At 38.5% G+C, this 16,229-nt stretch overlaps 1 protein-coding gene across 3 annotated transcripts in view; it reads right to left on the reverse strand.

Annotated features, from left to right (window-relative positions):
- Positions 1 to 16,229, reverse strand: part of LOC306848681 (E3 ubiquitin-protein ligase MIB2-like) — an 86,917-nt gene that overhangs the window by 60,905 nt on the left and 9,783 nt on the right. For 2 of the 3 annotated variants that reach the window (XM_079383371.1, XM_079383370.1), the window contains exon 1: positions 10,117 to 10,184. The exons of the other annotated variant lie outside the window; for it this stretch is intronic. In XM_079383371.1, coding sequence (XP_079239497.1) covers positions 10,117 to 10,147 — 31 coding nt within the window. In that variant the 5' untranslated portion in view covers positions 10,148 to 10,184. Of the gene's footprint in view, positions 1 to 10,116; positions 10,185 to 16,229 lie in introns of those variants that run through there. 3 annotated transcript variants of the gene reach the window in all.

Here is a 16,229-nt window from a genome sequence, read left to right on the forward strand (position 1 = left end):
AATAATAATAATAATAATAATAATAATAAATGTTTTTTGAGCAGCAAATCAGAATGATTTCTGAAGGATCATGTGACTGGAGTAATGATGCTAAATCAGCTTTCAAATCAGGAATAAATGACACTTTAAATATATATTCAAATAGAAAGCAGTTATTTTAAATAGTAAAAATATTTCTAAATGTTACCGTTTTTGCCGTATTTTGGGTAAAATGCAGGCTTGGTGAACAGAAGAGACTTCTTTAAAAATTAAGAATTCTGAGGTGATTCTGAGATGTGTATTCGACAGGGATTTCACATATCCTGTTTGTATGAAGGCTAAGATGAGCATTCATTTATTTGTGCTATTTTCTAAAATAATATATAGGAGGAGGTTTCATAGACTTGGCAAAGTCATTTTTCATAAGTTTGTAGGTACATACATCTGTTGTGGGTGTTCTTGGCAGTTTTTAAATAGTGTTCATATCGATATCGGAATTATATCGTATCGACCGAAATTAAGAAATATATTGTGTTATAAATGTTGGCCATATCATCCAGGACTAACTAGGTGTATACAAGTATAGGATCGGGAATCGGTAGGTACTCAATATTCAATGACTCAGATCGGATCGGGTCCAAATCTTGATTGGGACATGCCTAGTATCAAGTCAAGTCTAATTTACTTGTATTGCACTTTTCACAACACCTCATCATTTCACCGCTTCACAGAAAGTCTTGCGGTTATGTCAATAATGCCGTAGTGCTTTAACAGATCAAGTTTTAAGGCTGCGCGATATGACGATATATGACAATGATACACGTGATCCGAAGAATTTAGACCTAGCTATAGTCAAGTCACATTTATTTCTACAGCGCTATATGAGTATGATATGAGTTTAACATGATGCAGATTTAATTAGCAGTCATTGAAGCAATAGGTCTATAATTTCAGTAGCGCTGTAACTGAATAAATCAAGTACATGTTGTTCTTAAAGAAAAAATTTTGTTCTTTTAAGCAGTAGGTGCTAGTCCTTTACAACTGGCTGCAAATTCTGAAATGCTAAATTAACTACATTTTTCTCATTGAATGCCTTGTTTCACTTCAATTGTAACATCACAAAAACAAAACGGGTTGTAAATGTGTCATGTTGCATTTAAAACACTATTTCTGCGATGAAGTTTATTTTGCATGTCAAACATCAATAAAATGCATTAGAGAAGTTGTCTACAAAGGCATAATTATTAGAACTTGTTTCTTTGTATTATATTTCAACCTTCACACCAGAACAGATGTGACAAGTTTCCAGAGATACTGAACGTGAAAGTGTCAGAGATCACAATTCAAGCCGTTTATGTGGCCTCTCCAGCTAAAGAGAGCACATGCCTCATATTCTCATGACTCCAGTGCTTTTTATGGTTTTCCTTGTGGAAGTTGAGGGATTTACTGTAATACCACTTAATATTAGTCGTTTAGTCTCTATTTTTAATGCATTGGTCTGGGAAGCTCCATCCACAATGACATCTCATTGGTTTCAAACTTTGGTGTAAAAAACTAAGCATGATCTGGCAGGAGCACGGCATTGCTGTCATCCAGTATGAACAGGACTGATGAAAAGGGTGTTACTGAATCACTGATAAATCCCGGTTTAAATGGTCTGATATTGTGTCTGATCTAGGTAAATGCATGCCTTTTTAAAAAATGCAACAAAAAAAAGGTTAAGATCGGTCCTGGACCTGCAGGTGTCTTGTGTGAAGTTTCTGCTGAGCCAGCTTTTTCACTTAATTGGGATACCTTGCAGAGAGATGGTAGAAACCGTCTTATGGTCATTTCTGCGGCACTAGAGCCACAAAGCATGCATAAAAATGAACTAGAAAGGAAAGTTCATCACCATTCCTATTATTGACAGAGAATATCTTTCTTTCTTCTCCTATCAAAACTGTCATTGTTCAAGTAAATCCAATCAAACCCAAATGCAACCTTGTGAATCGGACATCAGTATAACCAGCCGTAGTAATGAATGCAGTCAAAACGATTACGCAGCAGTACATGAAGCACGGTCAAAGCAGCCCTCGTACAAGCTGCTGAAATCAGACGTTCACCTTTAATTAAATAGGCTAACATATGCCAGCTGTTTGCACCAAATACTGCCTTCAAACTCTGTCTCATAACTACAACAGACAAGGAGAAGAGCAGCAGATGTGTGTCCACTCAGCCCTGGGCGCTCAACCTGTTGGACCAACGAAGAGAGTTTATCCCTTATCAGCGCTTCTGAACAGATGGACAGCTCTACAGTGAAGCAGCTTTCTCACGGAGATTCACACAGAAGTCCATGTGACCCCGCTGGCCTTCACAGCACTGGACAATGCACAGAAACTGAAGGAAAACCTGTTCATGTTACAGCCAAACACCAATGCATGCTCATTATAGTGAATGTATTTGAAAGTTTCAAAAGACATTTGGAATTAAAGAGAAAAAAAAAAAACACATAAGCTACACCTCTTTTCCACCGTGGGACCGCACTGCTGTCAAACCTACCCTTAACACACCTCTCTGAAGCAAACGTCACAGCATTCCACCAGCAGGAGGGAAATTAATTAATATTATATCGTAAAACAAACTTAAAGTGACAGTTCACCCAAAAACGAGAATACTTTTTGTTCCAAACCCGTAAAACCTTCGTTCATCTTCGGAACATAAATTAAGATATTTTTGATGGAATCCGAGCTCTCTGACCCTCCATAGACAGCAAATATCCTCACACGAGCAAGGCTCAGAAACATAGCAAGGACATCATTAAAATAGAAACATCTGGATCCAAGCCTTACAAAGATCTGAGATGACCGAACACCTGAGAAGAGATGATGCCAACCCCCCAGAAGACCTCAGAGGATGTTAACCTTGGAACAACATGTAAAACTACCAGATTTTGCTTAATCGCAACATTTAATCACAATCCCAAAGTTTAATCGCAACATTTAATCATTGCAGTTAATAGTGTTCACCGTCTGTTTGATTGTGTCATTTGTAACTAACTGCATGATTCTTACTGTACATTTCTGTCATAGTCACCACTAATAACCTACTCCTAAATATAATGTAGAAACTTAATCTTCTGTAAAGCTGCTTTGAAAAGCGCTATACAAATAAACTTTAATTGAATTGTTAAAATAGTCCATGTGACATCAACCATAATTTTATGAAGCTACGAGAATACTTTTTGTACACAAAGACAACAAAAACAATGACTTTTTGGATGACAATGACAATGGATTGTTGAATAAAGTCGTTATTTTTGTTTTCTTTGTGCACAAGAAAGCTTCGTAGCTTCATAAAATTACAGTTGAACCTCTGATGTCACATGGATTATTTTAACAATGTCCTTGCTACGTTTCTGAGCCTTGATCGTGGTAGTATCCTTGCTGTCTATGGAGGGTCAGAGAGCTCAGATTTCATCAAAAACATCTTCATTTGTGTTCTGAAGATGAATGAAGGTCTCACGGGTTTGGAACGCCATGACAGTGAGTAAATTATGACAGAATTTTAATTTTTGGGTGAACTAATTCACCATCATTTCATTTTGATGGTGTCTGAAAGTGAGTTTTGCCATTAAACTTGTTTTAAATGTCTTAAGTGTCAATGCTAGCTGATAGCTTGATATAAAAACATGGGAAAGGAACAGCGGTGCTTACCGTCTCTAACTCTTAACTCTAGACCCACTTGGCCTGCTTTGGCCCAAGGTATTCGGCGCGCCCAAAATTATTCCTTTAATTAACATCATGTTTCAAGCACATTTGTTCTTAGAATATCCACATAATAAAATCCCAAGATGAAAACAGCAATTAGGCTTAGCTCGAATGGATGTGTGTATTCATGAATGATGAAGCAGAAATCTGTGCTCTTCATCTGTGCATTCTGCTCCACGCCGTTTATTATAATAGTCATCATAACACAATACTGAATTCTGTCAAAGTATTTTTACACCCCTACTATCCTAATATATTAAACAGCATGTTGATAATCATGCATGGCTAAAACTGAATGTGGATTGCACTGCTCCGATTCTGATGTCCTGAGGTCACGATCATTAATGTCTCAACGCTCTGAACAAGCAAAAATAGTTTTCAAAAATAGGAACTGCTCCCTTCCCATAAGACAACGTCCTCCATTCCTGAGTCACCAGAGCCTGGAGTGGAGTAAAGCTCAGTCCGAGAGTCTGCAAACACTCACAGCTACTGTTCAGCATCAACAGTATTCACTTCCACAATAGGACAGACTAACAGCGCCCTCCCTGCTTACCGGGGTGATGAGATTCATAGCAGACTGCTGTCACTCAATGGCTGGATGTCTAAGTGGTGCCCGCAGAATAACATAGACTTTATAGACAATTGGACGAGTTTTTGGGGCAGACCTGACCTGTTGAAAAGAGATGGTGTTCATCCCTCCTGGGGTGGTGCCGCTCTTCTCTCTAGAAATATGGCACATAGTTACACTTAGAGTTCGTACTTGACTTAACTGGGGCCCAGGTCAGGAAGCAGACAGACTGGCTAAACCGACCATCTGCTGGCCGCCTCACGTCACAGAAGTCAGTTAATTCTCAGCACATAGAGACTCCTTCACCTAGATATCACACTATAGAGACTGTGTCTGTTCCCCGAACTAGAAAATACAGAAAACGTCCAAACCAAATTAAGAGTAACAATTTAATTGATGTTCAACAAATAAAAAATGTTTACAATACAGAGAAACAATTGATCAAACTTGGCTTACTGAATATCAGGTCCCTTTCTACAAAAGCACATTTTGTAAATGATTTGATCAGTGATCATAACCTAGATTTGCTCTGTTTGACAGAAACATGGCTAAAACCAGAGGAACACATTACTTTAAATGAGTCCACCCCCCAAGATTACTGCTATTAAAATGAGCCACGTCCAAAAGGTAAAGGGGGAGGTGTTGCTACAATTTATAGCAATATTCTCAGTATTTCTCGGAGGGCAGGCTTTAAGTATAACTCGTTTGAAGTTATGGTGCTGCGTATAACATTATCTAGAGAAACACGTGTTAGTGATAAATCCCCTGTGATGTTTGTACTGGCTACTGTATACAGGCCACCAGGGCACCATACAGACTTTATTAAAGAATTTGCTGATTTTCTATCTGAGTTAGTACTGGCTGCAGATAAAGTCTTAATTGTTGGTGATTTTAATATCCATGTCGATAATGAAAAAGATGCATAAGGATCAGCATTCATAGACATTCTGAACTCTATTGCGGTTAGACAACACGTTTCAGGACCTACTCATTGTTGAAATCATACTCTAGATGTAATACGGTCACATGGAATTGATGTTAGTGGTGTTGAAATTCTGCAGCAAAGCGATGATATCTCAGATCATTATCTAGTCTTGTGTAAACTCCATATAGCTAAAACTGTAAATTCTACTCCTTGTTACAAGTATGATAGAACCATCACTTCTACCACAAAAGACTGCTTTGTAAGTAATCTTCCTGATTTATCTCAATTCCTCAGCATATCCAACAGCGCAGAAAAACTTGATGATGTAACAGAAACTATGGACTCTCTCTTTTCTAGCACTTTAGATACAGTTGCTCCTTTACGCTTAAGGAAGATCAAAGAAAACAGTCTGACTCCGTGGTATAATGAGCACACTCACACCCTAAAGAGAGCAGCCCGGAAAATGGAGCACAGCTGGAGGAAAACAAAACTAGAGGTGTTTCGTATAGCTTGGCGGGAAAGTACGCTATCATACAGAAAAGCATTAAAAACAACTAGATCTGATTACTTTTCGTCTCTTCTAGAAGAAAACAAACATAACCCCCGGTATTTATTCAATACAGTCACTAAATTAACGAAAAATAAAGCATCAACAGGTGTTGGCATTTCCCAAGAGCACAGCAGTAATGACTTTATGAACTACTTTACTTCTAAGATCGATACTATCAGAGATAAAATTGTAACCATGCAGCCGTCAGCTACAGTATCGCATCAGATGCACTATAGATCCCCTGAGGAACAACTCCACTCATTCTCTACTATAGGAGAGGAAGAATTGTATAAACTTGTTAAATCCTCTAAAATCAACTAAATCTAAACTACTAAAAGAGCTACTTCCAGGAGTCATAGATCCTCTTTTGGCTATTATTAATTAATCACTGTCATTAGGATATGTCCCCAAAACCTTATAAGTTATTAAGCCTCTCATTAAAGAACCACAACTTGACCCCAAAGATTTAGTTAATTACAGACCGATCTCAAATCTCCCTTTTCTGTCAAAGATACTAGAAAAGGTAGTATCCTCACAATTATATTCCTTCTTGGAGAAAAATGGTATCTGTGAGGAATTCCAGTCAGGATTTAGATATCATATTACTGCAACTGCTCTCATTAGAGTTACAAATGACCTGCTTCTATCATCTGATCGTGGTTGTATCTCTTTATTAGTTCTACTGGATCTTAGTGCTTTGTTCGACATTATCAACCACAACATTCTTTTAAATAGACTAGAACACTTTGTTGGCATTAGTGGAAGTGCATTAGCATGGTTCAAATCGTACTTATTTGACCGCCATCAATTCGTAGCAGTGAATGAAGAGGTATCATATCGATCACAAGTGCAGTACGGAGTACCTCAAGGCTCAGTACTAGGGCCGTTACTTTTCACGCTTTACATGTTACCCTTGGGAGATATTATCAGGAGACATGGTGTTAGCTGTCACTGTTATGCTGATGATACTCAGCTCTATATTTCTTCACGGCCCAGTGAAACACACCAAATTGAGAAACTAATGGAATACATAGTTGATATAAAAAAACTGGATGACGAGTAACTTCTTACAGCTAAATTCTGAAAAAACAGAGGTGTTAATTATCAGACCTAAAAACCCCACATGTAATAACCTTGAACACTATCTAACACTCAAGCTGCTCTGTCAATTCTTCTTCATCAGTTAGGAACCTAGGTGTGCTGTTTGATGGCAATCTTTCATTTGAAAGCCATGTTTCTAGCATCTGTAATACTGCGTTTTTCCATCTCAAAAACATATCTAAATTGTGACCTATGCTTTCAACGTCAAATGCAGAAATGCTAATTCATGCGTTTATGACCTCAAGGTTAGACTATTGTAATGCTTTATTGGGTGGTTGTTCTGCACACTTGATCAACAAACTACAGTTGGTCCAAAATGCAGTGGCTAGAGTTCTTACTAGAACCAGGAAGTATGACCATATTAGCCCGGTTCTGTCAACACTGCACTGGCTCCCTATCAAACATCGTATAGATTTTAAAATCTTGTTAATTACTTTACCTTTTCCTATTTAGCACCCAAACTCTGGAACAATCTACCTAACACTGTTCGGGAGGCAGACACACTCTGTCAGTTTAAATCTAGATTAAAGACACATTTCTTTAACCTGGTTTACACATAACACACTAATACACTTCTATTATTCAAATCTGTTAAAGGATTGTTAGGCTGCATTAATTAGATCAACCAGAACCGGAAACACTCATAACACACAATGTACTCGTTACATCATAAGAAGAATGGCATCTACGCTAAAATTTGTCTGTTTCTTTCTTATTCTGTTTCTCAGTCCGTGTCCGGATCAGATGGTGGATCGGCGCCGGGAGATGATGTGATCCGGTGGAGGCCGGACACCTGGATGAGCCCCGGGGACATATCCCCAGTGAAGACCTCGACTTAAATACAATAAAACTAAAAATAAAACAAAATAATTAAAAATACAATAAAATACCTAACTATATAATACTATTATTGTTAGAAATTGCAACAATATAAAAATAGAAATAATACATTTATACATTTAAAATTTCAATTAAAACAATAATTAAACAATAAATAAACAATAATATACTGGTCAGAGGAGAACTGGCCCCGACTGAGCCTGGTTTCTCCCAAGGTTTTTTTCTCCATTCTGTCACAGAGGGAGTTTTGGTTCCTTGCCGCTGTCGCCTCTAGCTTGCTCAGTTGGGGACACTTCATTTCTAGTGATTATCGTCAGTTTGATTTCACAGATACTATTTAAACTAAACTGATCTAGACAATAATATCTCTGAGTTCAATAATGAAATGCCTTTAACTGAAAATGTAGTGTTTAATCTTACTTTTACACATTACTGACACTCTATCCTCCAATTTGATACTGTTAAGTGCTTTGACACAATCTGTATTGTTAAAAGCGCTATATAAATAAAGGTGACTTGACTTGACTGTACCGGACTTCACATGAGACTTTTCACACTTTTTGGTCAAATAGGGCTGGGCGATATAGCTAAAAAATGTATCACAATATAAATGTTTCATATCTGTTGGTATCTGTAATTATTGAAAATAAATGTAACCACTGTATTTTTAATTTACCCAGTTTTTTTAGGACAAACAAATTATTTTACTTTTATCAGTCAAACACAATAAGATACAAATATCCCCTTTCTTATATTTTATATGCATATTAGTGTTAAAGAAACTTTTTGGCCTGTCTCCTGAGGCCACAGGAGGGCGCAATGAGCAAAACAATGCACCGCATTAAATTGTTTATTCAATGCAATAAAATAACAACGATCTATAAAAAAAGTGCATAAAAAAGTGCATAACGTCTAAGCTAACATACGTTAAATATAATTGTAAACTGCATAAGCAATTATGAACAAAACAGCATCATGTATTCTTATCAGTCTTATCAGTGCGCACGAGATGCGGTGATGATGATGATGTAAGTGTCCAGTGTTTCCCATACATTTATTGTGTGGCGGACCGCCACTATATCAAAATTGATCGCCACAAATAGCTTTTTCAAAAGGCTTTGACTTCGTTGAATAAACATGAGCACTGCACGTTTCAAAATCAAAACACGGTGCTAATGTTTTTATATTAGTGTATCTCTGAAGGAAATTTTTGATTTCATTTCCATTTCATAAAGCAGTGTTTATGAGTGCAGTGCTGCTTTGTGTACAGCGTTACCGGGGAAACAGAAGTGGCACCTAGTGGCAAAGAATGAATTTGCATTTTCATTCAGACCAATGTGAAAATCAACGGACGGTTTTACGCAGCAAACACGCAGAGCTGTAAACGTAAAGCGGTATCCCCTGCCACAAAGTGAGTGTAAGTCTGTGGGAAACACTGAGTGTCGTTGTTGTACTTTATTGTTGTGCTATATCATTGCTATTACTCCTAGCACGCGCTAGCATACCAAATATGTTTTCTATCGTTATCGATGAAGGTGTACCATCGATAAATACTGATATGGTTTTATCGCCCAGGGCTACAGTCAGTATACAAATTCATTAACAAGACTGCATAATGCCAATTTTGTCATTTGTTTCAAGCTTGTATATTTCACAGTTCATGAAGAAAGTCACACTACATGAAAAATACGCATTTTCCTCATGCAAGTTTTATTTGAAGTTGTTTAAAATAATAAAATGAAAAAGTAATAAAAAAAAAGATCCATCCAGATGAATACATCCAAGAACAGAGAAAAACGGCATGATGACATGTCATGCCAGCTGCCATATATCTGCGCTAGAGTCTAGAGTGACACAAGTCGTACTTTGGTTTGTTCCCGCTGCACCTCTGACAGAACGGGCTGGAGCTGGCTTAAATCAGACACACATGGTGACCCGGTGCGGTTTAAAGAAGGAGAGGAGAGCGAAGATAAATCAACACTCATCCAGGATAAACAGCACACTGAAGGGGGATTACATCAACCCTCGAGGAGCGGCCAAAACACATCCATTCCTCATGAAACACAGTCGAAGAAACATCGCTAACTCTTCCAGCCAGCTGACAGCGAGCGTTAGCACTGTACTGTGAGACCGCACTTAACCAATGGCTTGGGTTCTGATCAAACTCTCACTTAATAGATCTAGGCACATACACGGAGTTTGCATAACAGCCAGTGTTGTGATTGTGAATGTACTATGCATTACGCATCAGATGCCAAGAGAGCCAACATGAACAGAAGACACCCAATCAACCTTGCCCAACAAATAAGTCTTATTTCCATCATGCCTTTTTAACTTAAAATGCCTAAAGCAACAGAATGTGATTATTACAAAGAGTTAAAGCAGAACAAACACACAAACCACTTACAAGCCATATGTTTCAGAACGCTTCGAATCATCCTCGCTGTCCTGCTTCAACGCTCACCTCGCTCTCAGCCGTCCACAGCTGTTTGTTTTGGGGTGAACTTTGCTCAGATTGGGAACTCAAGAGACTCAAATGCTCACTGGCAGCAGATTCGAGAGCAGAACAAACATGACAGGCACATTTCCCTGCACAATGCTGTCGTTGATAATGGACAACCGGACATCTAGACAGCTTCAGAAGATAACACGGCTTAAAAAATAGTTGCATTGCCTAAAATAGTGACAACTTCTATTAGCTACAGGCTGGGGTGTATTTGGGAATAGGATCAAATAAACAGGTAAAGGCTCCAGGTTCAACACCGCTGAAGCTCGACTGTCTGTCCATAGGGGAAGAGAAAGGTTTAAAAGCAAAGTCAAGCCTGTATTTATATTAAAATAAAGTCCTGTGTGTTATTGAGTTGTTAATTTGTCTTTTTTGTCTTGTCCCTTTATTGGTGGGACAACTTTCTAAGTGAACTTTTCTAGACAAATTAATTTATCGACCGGCCAGGGACAGGAATTAGCCGATTTTCCGCGTTGGCATGTAAACAAAGTTCTCAATTTGTAATGTGTGTAGGGTCAAAGTAACCAGTGGTTAAATTAACACTTGTCTGGGACAAGTAGACCTAGTAGGGCAAGTGAGAGAGAATGTTACGGGTTAAAACGTCAATAACAAAAATAATTAAGGGAGCACTGAAACTTGGCCACCAAAACGTTTTTTTCATTCAATGTAAACGGGGACAGATAATGTATTTATATCATGCCAGAAGAGGCTCCTGCAGCCTGAGTGAATGAGAGAAATCAAAACAAATGAGCAACACAGAAGGTTATGTACATATATACACACACAGTATATATGATTTTACACAATAAACAAGAATTTAAATTAAGTGACTTACATTTTAGACACAATATTGACTGTTTTGGCTCAATTTCGCTGAAGAAAATAGTTTCCGATCAAAGTCACAGCAGAACTGTTTTGTATCCGATCAACACAGTGGTGTTTCATTTCTGAATGAGCTGACTGAACGAATCGTTTGAATGAATGACTCAATCCCGCCACCTACTGGTGGTTTTATTTCTACCCCTTTCCAGACACAGAGCACTTTATTTTGAGAGTAGATTAAGTGTGTAAACATATGTAACGTAGTTCAGATTTGTGGAACTATAATATTTTTCAGTTTAAATCTAGATTAAAGACACATTTCTTTAACCTGGCTTACACATAACACACTAATACACTTCTATTATTCAAATCCATTAAAGCATTGTTAGGCTGCATTAATTAGATCAACCGGATCCGGGAACACTCCCCATAACTAGGGCTGCGTATCGTTCAAAAATGTTCAATATCGATACCGATACCGGTTCCTGAACGATACTTTTTTCGATACCAATTTTCTCAAAAAACTTTGGTTTTATTTTTTTCAGCTTGTGGACATGTATACAGACTCAAAGATTCATCTCCTGAGCCACTGCACAAAGGAACAAAATATAGCCAACACAATAAATCAGTGCAAATAATGTTAATAAAGCTCAAATAGTTTTCAGTTTACACTCGTGCGTGCTCATTTTAAAACGCATAGCTCAGACAGAATCATCATTTCTATTCATTTATTCTAGGTTGTTAAAGACTTCAAGAAATTTAAAATCTTTATCCTCTTTCATAAGTGGATGTTTTATTTTCTTTCACAATATGTTTTATTGTTATTAAATTCTATGTTGTAGTAGGTCTAATTATTTGAATGCATAAAAACTACTTAGTTTATTCAAATTTATTCTTAAAACAGCTTTATGAAATGTTTTCTTTTTCCTCAGAAATTCTGTGTTCTGTATCTGGTTTTCAAATGAAGGCATAAAACATTCATTTCATTTTTCTTTTAAATTATTGAAAATAAAACTATTTATTTTGGCAAACAAAATGTTACTATTAAAATTAAAACATGGAAGAAATGTTGTGTGATCATGAATTAAAAAATAAGAGTTTTAATAATTTTAATAGTAGCCTAGTAGTAGCAGTATGTACACTCTGCTGAACAATATTAATATATTTCTGCTGCAGTGTCTTCCAAGTTAATCCGAACTTTTATTTTGACGGGTTTCCGGGAATACCTTTACAGTTCTGTGTGTATATGATATGACGCAAGTTTTACTCGAATCAAACGGTAAAATGCTCATGAAGTGACTCTCAGAGCAGTTCTAGAGCTGTTGTTCATGTGTTTATGTCCTCATTTAGTGAGACGGCAGACGCTGAAATGTCCCGCGAGCTTCAGTCTGTGTCAAGTAAGCGAAACTGAGCGATATAGAGAGCAGACTGCTCCGTGTGCTTTCGAAATGCTCTCGCGGATGTCAAACACTGATCAATCAGCACTGCGTCACTTCTAGTCAAACACACCTAGTGCTGCAGGCTTATTGGCTCACTGACGTTAATGAGATTAACCCCTTAGGTATCGAAATTTGGTACCGAACGACAAGACGTTTTTCGATACTCGGTGGTATCGAGGCAATTCGGTCGGTGCCTAAAAAGTATCGAACTCGATACCCAGCCCTACTCATAACACACAATGTACTCGTTACATCATAAGAAGAATGGCATCTACGCTAATATTCGTCTGTTTCTTTCTTATTCTGTTTCTCAGTCCGTGTCTGGATCAGATGGTGGATCGGCGCCGGGAGATGATGTCTCTCTGATGGTCGGCGGAGGCCGAGACACCTGGATGAGCCCCAGGGACATATCCCCAGTGAAGACCTCGACTTAAAATACAATAAAACTAAAAATATAATAAAAAACATAACTACATAATACTATTATTGTTAGAAATTGCAACAATATAAAAATAGAAATAATACATTTATACATTTAAAATTTGAATTATTTTGGATGTTCTAAAAGCCATTTCCTTCAATTTTTCTATGTACATTTTTGCAAAAGAAAGTAAACCGAAAATGAGAGCAGCGCAGATTTGAAAAGTTTTACAACACAAGTGTTACAGAAAGCTTAAGTATTATAACATAAGTGTGGTTAAGAGTATAATAATATGCAATGCAGTGTGTATTTAAAGCTCAGGGACGTGTATGAAGAGTCAGATTAGGACGGCACGTGCAGCTCATCATCATCTCATTATAATCTACTCGTCATATTGACAATGAGATAAGAATGACAGCAACACAATGACATGCATCAGTATTAGAAGCTCCTGCAATCTGAGCCGATTCGTTTTCCAGAAAAAAACTGTACAGTCCCTTGATCATGATGAATGAACAAAAACATGTCCAAAATATTAATTATATGAAGAAAATTAAGTCATTTTAAGACTACTGTAATTTAAGCATTATGACATTATTTTAAAGCCAATTAAGCATATTTTCCCAAATTCTCATTATTCGCAGGGTTTGAGTTATTTTTACAGAACTGCAGTAATTAATTTTATTTAAATCTGCTCAAATTGTAGAATACATTTATTTTTCACATTACAGCCATGTGAATTAGATTAGATGGGGTGCTTATGTTAAGAAAATAGCATTGGAATGCAACAAATGAACTAAAAATCTGCTTTTAAAGAGTTCACAACCATTTCTACATTCTTTGGGAGTGAAAAACATGCACGAAACCTTGAAATACAACCTAGAAATTATAACACAAAACAACCCAAGCCAAGATGCCACATCCCTGTAATCTCATCAGCAGGCCGCTGTTCAGGTGTCTTCTTTACCTGTTGATAGGTGTGCGCTGCAATGCTCCACGTGTCAGAACAATCAAAAAGCCATGATGTCCTGCAGACTTTTCACAACACGATGGATGGCGCCGATCCAAAGCAGCCCATCCCACAGGCCCTGTAACCTACAGCACGAGCCGGCTCACTCCCAGAAACAAGCCAAAGCAGTCAAAGACAGAAAGTGGGCATCACAGGAGCGTCTTCATCGCTGGACGTCTCTGCAGGCAATACTACTGAGCCAATCAGAATCACCGAAAGCGAGCGCTTACCAGGAACCCGTGCTGCTACAGGAAGTGGCCAGCGTTTAGTCCTTCGTGTGTCTGATCAGCACAGATTATCCCACACGGGACAAGAGGCTGATCTCACACACACACACACACACACACACACACACACAAACACACACACACGTAGAGTTGGGTATCATTTGAATTGTATCAATTCCGATTCCAATTCATATCGATTCCCATTTTTGATTGTTCTTTAAAAAAAGAAGTCAACATTTAGATATCAAATATATTTATTTATTTCATTGCTGTTGGATACCGTGAATAAAAATCAGCCAGCTACATAAAAATGACTCAATTAGGAGCTGTTTGTGTGCAGATTAGAGCATTATTCTGGATAAATTGAGACTTTTTAAATGGAGGTTGTAGTTCACTCACAATTCTGAAGAAAAAACATATATTTGATAACTAAAAATCTCATGGAATGATTCAATGACTCACTCAAGATTTACTCGTTTCATTACTGGATGAATCCGTGTTTTTGAATGAATCTCTTGAATGAATGATTCAAATACAAATACATTCTCGTTTGGCTCTGTTCGAAGGCGGTCGCATTTTTCTTCCCTCCCTCCCTCCTGAACTTCCCTGCTTGCTCTCTTGTATTGTCCTGTCCTCTTAAGAGACTCTCGCTGCACTATTTGCAAAACCGAAATTATGGATCTGATCAACTGGTCTCTAAATGCAATTGACACCATCTTCTCGACTAGGAAAGCGGGATCTGGAGAACCGGAATGTCCCGCTGGGACGTTTGCTGCTGGCTACACGATGGACGCATGGGAGAGATGGCGGGTCGTGTGTCTAGCAGCTCTCTCCGTGGAGGACATTGAAGACGTTGCCCTAAATTATCAGAAAATTAAGGAGACGGGACTGGCTGTCCAAAACCTCTCACGGCTGCCCGTCATGATGGAGTCTGTGGGCAGAGCGGTCGCCTCGGAGACTGAGGCGATTAACCGCAATATGGATTCAATCACGGCTAAGCTCTCGGCTTTGGAAAGAAAAATCGACGGACATGGAGATCAGAATGGACAATGAGAATTAGCTGTGAAACTGGAAGACAGCTGTTCGCACTAAGACAAAACAATCTTATCTCTTTCCGGCTTCCCACAACAGATCGGCTTGGCAAGGCCGCTCTGGTATCAACTCTCCGGTGAATACTGCAGGGAGACGCTCTTTCTTCCATTCCCTCCTCCCAAAAACACCTTGTTATTGTCGGGCGCTTGTGCTCTGTCCAAGGACGTTTCCATGGCAATTGCTATGTCGCACCACAACCTGCGAACTGAGTCGACTGGTTTGGAGTGCTGGCGAAACGGATTTCAAGGCATACGAACTCACACGAACTTACACATACACAAACTCATACACCTCCCTAACCCCATCCCACGCCTTCGTCGCTTCATCCTGTCAGGCGTTAACGGGTCCGTGGGTTTGCGCTGTACTGGCGGCTGGCCGGATGGCTGTTTCGTCTGAACTAGGATTACTATGCAAGTTATGTTCCTGTGTTGATTGTGCTTTATGCTGAGGTTTTTTGTCTGTTCTCGCGCTGTGTTCTCTTCCAAGAACGCAGTGCGAGGACACTTTTTTTCTCCTCTCCTTCCTCATGTTATGCTGTATTTCTTCTTCTCTATTGCATTTCGTTGCCTTGTACCTACATGAGCAATGACAATAAATTGAATCCAATCCAATCCAATCCAATTTTTAACAGCCCCGTTCCGCTATTAGGTTTAGGATGTGATTGGTTGATAGAAGTGAGTTATTTACTGCTGTAATTTGAGGTGAATCGTGTAGGTTTTCCGTAAAAGATGTGCACACAGAAATTGATAGGTGGAATTAAAATGTTAATTTTACAACAAGCATCCGATTCCTGACCTTAACTATCCAATTCTGGAATTGGAAGTGATTTTCGATTGCCAACCCTACACACACATTGTTGCTGCAATAATTATTTTTGTGTCCGCTGCACTGCACAAGCCCTTAAAAGTCAGCAGAGTGGACGCCTCACGTGAGGAAAGAGCTGAACCCATCTGTCGCTCTGGCTTGATGCGAGACAGATGCTGGTGTGAACAAACACCTGCCGC

Source organism: Barbus barbus (assembly GCF_936440315.1).
Source record: "Barbus barbus genome assembly, chromosome: 28".
NCBI lineage: Eukaryota > Metazoa > Chordata > Actinopteri > Cypriniformes > Cyprinidae > Barbus > Barbus barbus.